The sequence below is a fragment of the Accipiter gentilis genome, chromosome 7, assembly GCF_929443795.1.
Source record: "Accipiter gentilis chromosome 7, bAccGen1.1, whole genome shotgun sequence".
Lineage (NCBI taxonomy): Eukaryota > Metazoa > Chordata > Aves > Accipitriformes > Accipitridae > Astur > Astur gentilis.
The window spans coordinates 7,052,018-7,065,431 of record NC_064886.1 but is presented as its reverse complement, the minus strand read 5'-3'; the positions used below and the strand labels follow the sequence as shown (position 1 = coordinate 7,065,431).

Sequence of the window (13,414 nt, the reverse complement as noted above, 5' to 3'; positions counted from 1 at the left end):
ATACACATAGCGATCAGAAGTGCCAGAAACCTTGAATTTAACGTTAGTGCCTGTTATAAAATGTGGTGGGAAACAAATGAAAACAAACATTTCTTCTATCATCTTTTCTCTCTTAAGGAGGAGAATCTTACTGGGGAAAACCTTTCAAAGATGAATTCAAGCCCAATTTGTCCCACACGGGACGTGGTGTTCTTAGCATGGCCAATTCGGGACCCAACACAAACAAATCGCAGTTGTAAGTAGTCACTTGCTTTTTGTGGTTTATTGTTTCCCTCTAGACATTGTGTCTTACTCTGTTAAGAAAACAAATGACATTTTACGAGCTACTCTTTAAAGTTCAGTCAAGTGAAATATTCCGTTGAGTGCTGCATATTGAAATCAGGGTAGCTACAGCTGCTGTTACCCAACCTAAGAGCAAAGTGAAGCATGGCAAGAAGACCTGTAGGTTGATTATATCATCATTAATTTGTCTTTTCTGTCTTTATGATTTGAAGTTTTTGTTAATTTTTGTCAGTGTCCCCCCAGTGTTATCCCTGTAAGATCATTACACCTCTCCACTCTGTTTAAATTTAATCCCGTATTGAACTTTTTGAAAGGGCTTAATGAAATTAAACATATACTCTATGGAAATGTTGTTTCTTTTTACTCACCTGTTTTTAAATAAAAGAGAACAGTGTTGAAATGTGTAGAACCCAGACATGGCAGAGTGCAGAATCTGGCATTCAGAATGACTTGTTTTTTCAATGTACAAAAGCAAAATGAGGACTAACATGAAGAAAAAATGAATGAAGAAGCAGGAAGAAAAATGAATAAAATTTAAAGATACTGAAGTTGTAATAAACTTCTTTATGTGTAACATTAATACAGGTATTTGCCTGCAGTCTTTTGAAAATGTTCTATGTCACTTTGAGCCAACTATTTCTTGGTTGCTCTCTACGTACTGCAATAGAAAAAAGTTGTACTTTCATTGGGAGCCCCAGGAAAGACAGTGTGTGTGTGTGTGTGTGTACAGTACTGTGTGTTGGGACTGGGGAGGGAAGGAGGGGGTTCTTGGTGTTGGTCTTCATGATGCTAAGTATTATTATGGCTTGTAAACTATGCAGTAGTGTGGTTAGCTTTAATTAAACTCAAGTGCTTGTCTCAGGGCCTTTAATAGGCTTACTGACATATTTAAGACTAAGCACATGTTGGGCAGTTTGCAGGATCGAGTTGCTGTAGAGCTTATTTTGGATTTGAATGTTATTGCCAGCACTCAGGTGCTAAATAAGTAGAGAGTAGAGGCTTTTTTAAGGGGAAAAAAAAAAGGGGTTAGAAACAGACGTTATAGAGGCAGTTCATGAGTGATGTACCATATTGAGTCACATCATCTGCTGCTGTAAATGTGATCATATGTTTCCCTAAAGTTTGCAAATGAAATATGAAATTCCTTTATATGTGAAGTCCTTGAGAGATTCCAGCTGCCCATATTTATAAAGCTTCCTAGGCACTGTTTAGGCACTTCTGGCAACTGTTGTGACCTTAGGAACTGGGTGAATAGCTCTCCCCATAGGTGATAGACACTGCAGTGCAGAGTGAGCTGGGTCCCCTGTGTAAAGTGATGCTCAAATAATGCTCAGGACGTCTCCTCCGGGATCATCCTGAGTTATGTTAATTCCATTGTCCTTAATTTTATTTTGACTGCAGTGATGGATGAGAAGCTTTCTCTGTGTATTTGCTACTGCTCAGATTTTTTTTATTACAATGCTACGTAACTGACCACTTGATAATCTTAAGTATTGGATATCTGGGAATGGAGTGGTGGAAAGTACCCATGCACAAAGCTGAGTTGTAATGTTTGCCCTGTGTAGGAGTTTGCATTCTGCACAGCATCTCAAAACTTTCCTAGGGCAAGCTACGTCTTAATAGATTGTCTGGCAGATTGCAGCCCCTCCTATTTGCAATCATATAATTTCCTGAGGCAGTTGCTTATATGGAAAAGTGCTTTTGGAATGCTTATATATTTTTAGCTGTCTCTAATGTAGCGTAACAGATGGAGACAGGGAGGAGAGCCAGCACTGCATGTCCAGCCAAGATGGTCCATCGTGGTCTGCAGACCACAGTGTGGAAACCTCTGTCTCATATGCTTGTAGTCCAAGTCTTATAAAGAAACATTAAGCTTTGGAGAAAAGTTTTAGTAGTAAAGGTTGCTTTGGATTTGGTATTTCAGTTCCCACGTTTAAGTTCAAAAAATACAACCCCCAAAATTAAAAGTCCAGTTAATTAAAAATTAAAAATCCAAGTTTCACAAGTTTTAATTGCTTTTGACACTTTGAAGTACTCTTCTGCCATGTTTGTATCTGAAGCACAAATTTGCTCTGTCCAGAGGAGAAATGGATCACCGGCAGGCCAATTTAATGGAAGAGAAATGCAAAAAGTCAATATCCTAAAAGACAGAAGGTTACCTTGGCAGAGACTGTTGTGTTATATAACTGTATATGCTGGATACAAGCTCCCAATCATGCACAAGAAATGTACTTCTCAAGCAGGATGCACGTCTCCCTGTCCTGCATGAGCTTCCCAGAGTCTGCATGGCCCAGGAGGCAGATGCTCAGATTAATTTTGGACTTTGAGCAAGTCACCGTGCTTGGAGTACTGTTTAGGGACGTTAGTAAGGTGTAAAAATGAGAAGGCAAAACTCCAGAAATCCAAGACAAAACCCACAAAACAGAGGAGTTAAAGGATGTTTGGCCAGCGGGCCTCCCAGAGAGGAGCCAGAGAGGGAGAGGGGCTTGTCTTCTCTCAGAGAGCTTTTGCATACACTTTCTGTTTTTAAGCATTACTGGCTGTTGTTGAGTGTCAATGAGATAATATGCTAACTGTTATGTCTTTATTCCTTCCAGCTTCATCACATTCCGCTCTTGTGCATATCTGGACAAGAAGCATACAGTTTTTGGAAGGTAAGTGAAGGATATTACGGGCAGCAGTATAGCAGACATGCTCTCCTGTGTGTCTGAAGCCTAAAGAGAAGAATCTAGTGACTGTTGCAGTTGGACTGGAGCAAAATCCTGTCTCACAATGCAGTTCTGCTGGTCATGAGTAGGTGGCCAACATCACATCAGTGTCAGTCATCAGGCTCTGCCTTTTTTTCTCCTTCCATCACTGTAAGTTGCCTTACTTCCTTTCTGTGGGTGGCCCTCCAGGGAGTCATGAACAAAGTAATCATCATCCTGTAACCAACCATGTTAATATTTGTGCATGCTAATTTCTGGGACACAAGAGATTACCTCTTCAACACTGTTTTCATCCTCTTATGAGCTGTCAACCGGGAAATTAGTCATGACAGGGCTGCTCTTCATCATGCCATGGAACATAGAGCTTCTGCACAGGTTAGGTCTTTTGGCCCTTTTATTCTTTTTTATTCTGTTCTTCTTTTCTTTTATTTCTGACAGTTATCATCGGTATAAAATCTGTATGTTTGTGTGCGCATGTGTGTGTGCATACATACATGTTTATGTGTGTATATATAAAGATATTACCAATGCCAAGACAGCAAGCGAACTTCTTTATAAAGAAGTCTCTTCCAAAAGTCTTTTCCAGTCAAGCCCTCACATGATAAAGATCAAGGTATTTATTACAGAAGATATTACAAAATCTTTATGTTGCGGTTTGTTCTTTGCTTTCTCTGCTGCAGGTACATGGTATTTACCAAGTCTTGCATAGCTGTTCTGACAAATGCCTCGGTGCAAATGGCAGGAAGGGCAATTTTACTAGCCTGCATCATAGCTCCTGAGGATTTTACAGTCTTTTTTAAAAGAAGATCTGTTTTTTATTCTTTTCATAGTTTCATCTGTTTGAAAGGCAACAATTGAAAATAAATGCATGTGCTGTTTACTTTGATTGGATGTCATACAATTGTGCTGTACAATGAAAGTGATATATTTAATCCATCTTTTCCGCCTGTGAGTTCTTGAGGCAGAAACTGGCTTCATTTTAAACAATTATTTTAGTGCCGTTAGTTCCAGTACTGAATCTGCAATAATTGCACCCTTTGAAATATATTTCTTTTTCCTTTCTCAGGTTTGTCCTAGAAAAATTTAAAATTTCCCTTGTCATTTGGTGAAAGCAGATAAATAAAGCAAATTCTAATACTGAAAGCTGAGAGCAAGTATATTCTTGGAGGAGTTGCATTACCCATATCTTAAGACTATTTCACGTAAGCTGCAATTTGAATCTTCCTTGCAAAAATCCCATTAAATCCCATACAGTAATACTGTTAACCTGAGCTTGCCACCTCATCAAATAGTATTTGGGTTAGGACAGCTCAGCTGAAAATGTGACTGTTCTTCAGTTCTGGATGCAGCCTGGCTGCAGTGAGCATACTGTATAGTCCTCTAGTGTCTTTACTGTGTTTCCCCAGTGTGTTCCAGTTTTACCATAATTCACCAGGAATTTAGAGAGTAGCTGAGCTTACTGCAGTGGAGGGAGTGTGCTCCCAAAAGCCTTCACAGCCTGTGTAATATCTCAAGTACCTTATGAGCAAAATAGCTCAAATGATGTTTTACAGTGTACCTTGCCCTTTAGAGAGGAATTATTTCAGTCCAAGTAAATCTGGTTAAGTGTATATAGCAGAGATTTATAGCAGTTTTAGCAAAGACTGTCTTAATTTTTTAATTGTTCCTGCTACTACAGAAATCTGAACTTAGTTGCCAGATTAAAGAAGTGGTGCTGCTTTCTCAGCACTGCAAATATTCTTAGCTGAAATACAAAGGAAAAACTTTATTAAAAATGTTGGTTTAGAATCATATTTGGCTCCCTGCATGAAAACTGTGTGACATCTTCATATGAACACAGAGCAGGTGAATTTTACTCTGGACTCTCTTGCATGTAAATGAAGATTAATTCAAAGAATGTAAAAAATTAAGATGCTGGGATAAATGCCTTCCAGTTACTCTATATTAATCTACAAATTGAATACCTGAATAATTGAATTAACCTACAAGTTTAATATAAAAGTCTGATGTGTGTAGCTCTTAAGATCTATATTCTTTCATCAAAATCGTTCAGCTGGTTTTACCTGCGTTTGTTTTTAAAAGCCATAAAAGCCAAAAGATTCCAGACATTGTATCTCTAGTGAAACTCCAGCTTCAGTTGGATATTTTAGATCCTGGGTGTTTCCAGGATTTGGTGACTGTATCTGATCTCAAACTGTATAGCACAATAATATCTGGGAAGCATATCTAGTAATAATATCTAGGTTTAAGAATAGAATGAACTGATTAAATCAGAATTCTTTGTTTCCATGAATGTTAAACTGGATTGTCTTAATTGGATGCTTACTGGCCTGTTGTGACTTTCATGTAGATTTGAGGATTACTTATTTCAGTTAATATAAAAACCTAAATACTCTGATCTCAGCTGTACCCTCAGCTTTCTGTGTGGCTCTGGTTCATGTCACATATGTATCTTTGAGAGCAGAATTTGACCTGCTTGTAACTCGTATAGAACTTTTCAGCAGGCTTTCTATACTTGGAGAACGAAAAAGAGTGAAAGAGCAATCATTCCCCACCCCTTTCTTTATTTTTGGTCCTGTGTGGGATGGAACATTGAAAAGTTCCTTCTCTGGAGCTGCATCTTATTCATGTCCTCACTGGTTTGAAACACAGTTTTTGCATAGTAGCAGCTATTAATGTTTGATGTTTGGCTGCTAAGTATGTTTGGAAAACACACCAGCTGCAGGCAGTGGGACTGTGAAGAACTGGCACGTGTCTGGCTTGGTGCACTGGAATTTTCAAGTCTTAGGAGAAGGCTGTGGCTGGAGGACAGGGAAGGCATCTTGTCATGATTGTGCTGCCCACCATGGCAATAATGAGGATGGATGTTACTGAAAATAAAGGAGATAATTTGGCATGGATGGGGAGCAAAAAAGGCAGAGAGTGAGAGAAGGATGCCTTCCCTTGGAGGTGTGTTACAGGCTGCATGGATTTCCTGCTCCAGCAGAGCTGCCTAGATTAAATTAGTAATTACCATTTCTAGTAATTACCATTTCTCCAGACTTAGAGAATGCTGTAATTAATGTGAAAACTAACTGGTGGCTTTTGTTGGCTTCTAGCTTGCTGGTAAGATGTTTAATTTAGAAAAATAATGTAAACCAACCAACACGCATTTGCTCTGCACGGAGTGGATGAGAAGCATTTACAGGGCAGTGCTGCATGGGGAAGGTCCAGTCTGCTGCTGTTGTGGGCTGTGTGCCTGGGGACTCCCTCTTACCCATGCTAAAACTGGGAGTTCAACTGTTGTGTGAACTGCACGAACTACAGGGATGTTACAGCCAAAACACCAGTATAGGTTTACATTCCTGTCTGGTGCAGTGTATGAAATTTAGATGCAAGCACATCCCATCCATGTTGTTATTATATTTTCTATTACTCCAATGGTTCGCAGCTCTTGTGGATCAGAGACCTGGTACTTTTGCTTTTTATAAGCAGAAATAGAAACATAATCTCTATCCCAGAGAGCTGTGTAAGTAGAAAAGAGACTGCATGTAGATACAGGAAAGTTGCGACAGTGACTCATTTCAACCTACCTTTCACCGACAGTTTGCACTTTCTTCAGAACCAAGGAAAAAGAAAGCCCCAGGAAAAAATTAAATGGTTTTGTGGATGTTTTTGGGGAGCCTTTTCTGAAGCTAAAGGGACACGTGAAAAAGTGCATGTTTAAAATGATAGTGGAAGGTGATCAAGCCATGCTGATCAACAGGAGAGAAATGCTGTCTTGGAATTTTGGGTGAGATTTAGGACAAGTAGAGCATGGTGGGTTTGATAGTGGGGGCAGGTTGCAGGTATGTGATGTGATAAAAAGAAGGGCAATAGAGGGAGCAGAGAGAAAACTGTTGTGGTCAGAGTGGCAAAGCTGGAAATGATCTGTGCAGCAGTTCTGTGTGTTTATTAGAGCATCACTTGTATTTGTCAAGAACTGAAAAAAAGATGTGGCAACTGAGACAGGAGATGAGTATATGGAGGGCAGTTTTTCTCCTTGTATGTGGCTGTGCGTATCTGCTTATGCAGATAACTTTTAACTGTCTCTCGAGGTTTCTGCTGCTCATTCTTCAATTCTCTTGTTCCTGGAAATAATGTTTTGGGAAACCTCAGAGTTGGTCAAATTGGAGGCACCGGTCAGTAGCTGACATGCACTCAGCTTAGTCTTCTCTTTTCTTCCCTCCTCCCCTTGCCAGATGCTTTTGTGGAAGAAAGTTTTCTTCCCTTGGATAAGTATCATGCTGTATTAAGTATTCCTTAACCTGTTTAATGCTTTCTACTGCAATTCTGTAGAATGTGGCAATGAAGGTAACTCTTGTCCTCTAAAGTGATTAGCTACATAAAACAACTACCAGGCATTATTCAGTTACCCAGGTACAGTTAAATAACACACAGTGTCTGTTTCCACTTGCAGCATTTTCTGTATGATTTGAATCAGTGAACCCCAGTGGCTTCTAAGCTGGGAGACTCATGTTCTTGTTGCTCCTCTGCTTTAGTAAATCTGAAGAACAGAATTGTGTGATAGCAGAAGAGCTGATTCTGTTGTTGAATCTGTGTAGGGAGCCTGACCTAATTTTGCACTGCAGGATCTGCTCCCCAGACACCAGGATAGGAGTGAAGAGCAAGGTGGGAAAATAAACCAGGCCGCCCTGTGGAAGCCGTGGCTGTGGTATCCTGTAGCACATGAGGACTGGGCTGTCAGAGCTGCACGAGGGCTGCTATCATTTCTAAAACAGTTGTGTGATGTCTGAAGAGGAACCTGTGCCAAAGCAGAGAAGTCCTTACATGCCAGGTTCATCTGTTGAGTCTAGTTTCAAAATGCTTTTTTTCCAAGTTGTTTTATTTTTTCAGCACCCTTCATTACTGCGTCTTGCCTGCTAGATTAAGCCCTTATGAGAGATTGAGATGTTTCGACTACGTCCTTGTTGCAAGTTCAAATTGCTTGCTCCATTTCAGATGGGGTGTATACATAGAAAACATTTTGTTCTGAGTGTACGTGTTTGTGCATGTATATATTGTTCTCTGTGTGTGTGTATATAAATGTATGTACTCCTTTTTATAAAAATAACCTTGAGGGCAGAATGTGTTTACAAAACAACAAGTTTCTTTCTGGTTTCTGTTTCTAGTTTAAAGCATTTTTTTTAAAAAGTCCAGACATTGTTCTTGTATCATCTACTGACCAGGAAACTTATCGTCTTGGACCGCTGCCATCCCCAGCATTACATAAGGCTTAATTCCTCTAATTCTTCTAAACAAAAATATGAGAAATAGGAAGTCCATGTGTGAATATCTGTGAGACTGCTAGGGAGCTGCAGTTTTCTTTGGGAGCAGCACTAACTAATGTACAACGAGACTTTCATTGACATATCGCAAATGGATAGAGCTTGCTCCAGATATTTCACTTAGACTTCATGCAAAGACATTGGCAGTGGTTATGAAGCAAGGTTACTAGTTTGCATAAAGGAGCCTTAACAGGAAGTAAGATTTTAAATAACATCTCTACATTTGAAATGCAAAGATTTCCAGTGCTAACTTAGCTTAGTTTTCAAGAAAACAGAATTGCACGAGTAAGGGCACATTTTTGTTTTCATTACTATGCTAACAGAAAAAACCCTAAATGTACCTACTTTGTCGTCCATGCTTAAATGTAATGCAACATTTATCAAGCTCCTCTAAAAATACAACAAGCTGTCTCAGGAATGCTGAGCTAAATATATAGTTGAGATCATCATTTCTCTGTTCAATGTCTAGTGGAAGTACACAGCAAACCCTTGGTTTCACTGGTTGTTCTAATGTAAATGGTGTCTTGAAAGTATCATCCTCTCCACTGTAGGATGTCAGCTGAACATCTGTTTAAAACTCACTTGGTCAATTTAGGACAAAGCATGTGTGGCACCTTATAAAAGGAATAGAGCCAGAAACAGTGGAAAAGGTTAAACTTGTTTCTGCCCTTCTCCCTTCCCTTCCCTGCTGTGCTCCCAACTTGGCACAAGTGAGGTTGCATGAGAAAGGCTAACTTGTGTGCTCTGTCACTGTGTAATGTACTTAGCACACGTAAAGAGTATAAAGGGGTATTAGTCTGAACTTCAAGAGTTTGCATTTTGGTTTAATGAAAATGATGTACAGAGTTCCTTATGCTGAGACTCATATTTATTCATAGAACAGATTTTATCTCTTTTTGTTCAAAGTTAGTGAATATTAGAATAATATTATGTAGTAGCGCTTTCTTTAGAGGTTTTTTTTTAATGCTTTAATGTACTGATCTGATGGTCTTTTCTACATATAACTTGTATGGGCTTTTTTCTTGGCAACATGTCTTTGAGCTTTTCTTCTTACACCCAGAATATGTGTTGTGGGCCAGGCAAAGAATCCCCAAAACTACTCTGCCGTGTTGGTTTCCTCATTCAGTGAGGAGCAATTGCTGTAATGGATGCCAGTGCATGGGCTAAGACACATTGTATCTCATCAAACTGATTTTAGTGCTGCAATGTAACATTGTGAGATTTGATGATAACAGCATGTAATGTTTTGAGAGCCTGCATACATATTGTTTCTCTACTTAGACAAATCAGAGGAAAGTTTGCAAAATCCTTTATGGTTTGAGACCTTAAGTTGGACTATTCCATTTTTTAGCACCCAGCCATGACTGCCCTGATTAGCTTGTAGTTCAGTTTTTACTGGCTGGGTGATGTTTGCAATCGAATCTTGTCCTTTTTGGATTTTAATTTTTACTGATGAAGCACCAGCCTCAGCTGTGCCTGATCCTTGACAAAGCTTCCAAGTGCTCCCTGAACAAAAGTGACTAGTAAATTATTTCCAGTTCCTCTGGTCAGAGCTCTCTTCTCTGAGCTGCTGGTTTGTATTCAAATTCTTTTTTATTTTTTATTGGTATTATGGCAGTGTCTAAAGACATAAACCTCTATTGAGGGCTTACTGTGCTGACACTGTAATATGCATGGAGGTACTCTCTGTGCAAAATGTTAGAGAATGCAGGGGTGTAAAAGAAAGCAATTTTCCATTTTAGAGACAAGAAGCTAAGAAGAAAAGAGAATTACATGCTCTGCAGGCATAACAACTTTGTCGTCTTCCCCCTTAGCCCTTTATAATCATGTCAAAATAGACTATTTGGGTCATTTACTGATGACCTGTGAATGCCGTGTCTATCACAGCCTTTTAAAATGTACAAGTGACAAAGTATTCCCAATGAAGTTTAATTAGCAGAGCAACCGAAGATTCGTGAGCATCACCAAAATGCATTAGGGCTAATATTGTAGGAGGTCTAGCTATGGGCTAAGGGATTACTCAGTTCAGATTGCCAGTGCATAGCTGATCTGGCTATTTCAAATTATCAGAACCTAATTAAATGAAAACATACGAGCAGATAATGAGTGGAGCTGTTGGCTAGAAAATCCTCCAATATTAAATCAGAAGTTTCCTTTAGGGGTAATTAAAATACAGTGAATATATCTTAGGCTGTGTGTTAATCATCACTATTATAAGTGAATCTGATACTGGCCTGGAGGAGGATTTTAAAATTGAGTTTTTCTTATGAACTTTCCAAAGTTCATGCAGGGTCTTCAAGCCCTCTGCAGCTTTCCCCAGTGTGCTACTTCCAGTTGCAAATAAATGAGGCTGTTCTAGCCTGCGTACGTGTTTTTCATTTGTTCTTAAAAGTCACAGCCTGATTACAGAATATCGTCAGGCCCTTGGGCAGTAAAGGGGAGAAGTTTGGAGCAGTGCAGCAGCAACGAAATGTTAGCAAGGATGGCTCTGCTCGGGGCAGGTGCTGAGCAGCACCCTCTCTGACTTGCATTGTTTTATTTTCTGTGATGGGGTCTGTCTTTTTGGACATGTTTAGTGCCTGTCCCAGCTCGTGGGGCGGCAGTGAGGGGCAGTGGTGCTGCACTAAGCTCAAGGGGTGTCGAATGAGCAGGACCCACTTGCCGCTCAAACCATGGTGGTCAGCCTGTTTCGCTTGGTTAACGTGGCTCTTGGGAGGAGTGCGTGAGGCGTGTAAATGGTGTGGGGCGGAGTGGAAGTAGATGGTGTATTTCTCCGTTGGATCAGCTGAGGCCATTGCAGGTGATGGCCAGGGGTCTCTCCTGGTGCTGGCTGGGCAGACTGTCATGCCGGGACTGGAGAGGGCTGCCTGGCTGTGAAACACCTGCAAGAGTGAGATATCCTAGTAGAAGTATATAACGGTGAATGTGAATATGATGTGTGTTTTGGTTGAGGTATTGCTTATTTCTTTGATGTGAAAGCAGAGTTAGGTGATAAAACACTCTACCTATTCTCCAGTTTGATTTTTTTTTTTTCCCCACCAGTTTCATTTCATTTGATTTTCCTCCATTTCATCTGTCCAGCCCTTGACAGCCTACTTGTGCTGGTACTGGAGTCCCAGTAATCCCAGCAATCAGGGGGATTCGAAAAGTTGCCACAGTTGCCGTTCAAAGCAGTTGCCACCCATGAAGGCTGGAGGATTGCTGGCTCTCAGATTGCCCTGTCCTATGGGCTCCTCAATGGCTGGCTCCTGTCCTTGCTGCTGAGATCCCAGCCCCAAACTCCTCTGGCTCCAGGAGCGGTGTTTTTGAGAATTATGGCTGCTTCTCATTGTCCCACAGCCATTAATATGGGCTGTATTTTTGGTTCCTGGCCACATGGCTTGACTCTATTAAAACAGATGTTGTCCAGCTACAGCCTGCTTTTCTAAGGGATCTCGATCCCTCAGCATCAATGGCCTGTCTTCATTTTTATTTACTGCTCTTCTAAGTATAGCTGTTTTCAAATTTAATTGGGGATGATGATGTGGATAAAAGTGTTAAATACCTTGGGACCAAGATCTGATCCCAGCGGGACCCTGCTGGAAACTCAGTGGTTCCTATTTAAAATTAGATTTTGACACCTGTCAGCCAATTTTTTATTTAATGTGTGCTGTGTTCACTTAATATCATTCTGGTTTCTCAATCAAAATATCAGCCGCCTTCCAGAAGTCTGTTCCACGGACACTGTTATCCCTGTTAACCACATCTGTCGTCTCAAAGATAGAAGGCTGTTTGACAGACTCTGTTTTCCACAAAACCTTGTTGATTGCCGTTACTTATTTCCTTTCTTTCTTAATCATGTCCTGTCTCTGCTATTCCATTATTTTGCTGGGATAGATGCCAGGATGACAGTCTTATAATTATCTGGGTCACCCCATTAATCCTTTCTGAATATCCTTTTCTGGAACTTTCCCATTGTTCCACTCTTTTTGAAAATGAACATGCAACAGTCCAGAAAGCCTTCAGCCTTTCTTAAACATTTTCAAGCAAGTATTTGGATATGTTGACTTGAAAAATGAGAGGCCAGGGATCTAACATCCTCGTAAATAAAAACTGCAACGAAAAGCGTCCCAGTGTTATCTTGTGGCTGTGACTTGATGCTCTGCTGCTTTCCCAGAGCCCTCACAAGCTCACAGTTGTGCTGTGCTTTTGGAGCAGTCCTGCACTTTCTGCATTATTGGTGTTATTATGGACAACTCTGTCACTGGTCTCCAGTAGTGCTGTAGTTATGATTCCCTTTCTTGCTAATATTACTCTTTGGTCTGATACGCAATTTAGAAAAAAAAAGTAAAAATTCAGGATTCAATTAAAACATTTGCTTTCTTGACCAAGTCTGTTAGGTTATTTTTCAAAGCTCATGGGAGTAACAGATGAGGTCCAAATTTATGGATGTAGCGTTAGCAAGTGAACCCATTTTGAAATGGGTTTGTGTCCTCTTGCACAGATGGCTGTCCGCAATCGCTCATTCTCCATCTTGCTTATTTGTGTGGCTACTGAGTTTTTGGACAAACAGCTTTGCTTTGCCTCTGAGTGTTTGACTTTTCCAGGTTCTGTTTAATTTTAAATTCAAATCCCAGACTTGAGAAAAAATTCTTACCTTCCACACTGAATGACATTATCTTAGGTATTCCAAATACAGTTGCTGATTTCCCCTACCCCAAACACAATGGTTTAAAAATCTGCTAAAGTAATGGCCATAAATTAGATATATTAGATGTAAGGGTGCAGGAGTATTTTGAGTGTGTTGTGACAGCTGGAAATCATGTCCTTCCTCTTTTAGGGTGGTTGGTGGCTTTGAGACTCTCACTGCTATGGAGAATGTGGAAAGTGACCCAAAAACAGACCGTCCCAAAGTACGTGTGAAGCAGCCGGGGCTGTGCAGGAGGGAGCAAACGCATATGGCCTCACATGGCACTGTAGTTCACCCCACTGATGCTTCTCTGAAAGCCAGACTTGGGGGAGATGGTGCAACTTAATCAGCAGATTGATTTGCTCTTCTTCTTCTGCTCCCAGGAGGAAATACGAATTCAGACAACAACCGTTTTTGTCGATCCATATGAAGAGGCGGATGCCCAGGTG

General features: G+C 40.4%; 1 protein-coding gene across 2 annotated transcripts in view; it reads left to right on the top strand.

Annotated features, from left to right (window-relative positions):
- PPIL2 (peptidylprolyl isomerase like 2) overlaps nt 1-13,414 on the top strand; it is a 74,284-nt gene that overhangs the window by 57,134 nt on the left and 3,736 nt on the right. For both annotated transcript variants that reach the window (XM_049805801.1, XM_049805800.1), the window contains 4 exons: nt 118-235; nt 2,880-2,936; nt 13,116-13,188; nt 13,349-13,411. In XM_049805801.1, the coding sequence (XP_049661758.1) occupies nt 118-235; nt 2,880-2,936; nt 13,116-13,188; nt 13,349-13,411 (311 nt within the window). The remainder of the gene's footprint in view (nt 1-117; nt 236-2,879; nt 2,937-13,115; nt 13,189-13,348; nt 13,412-13,414) is intronic.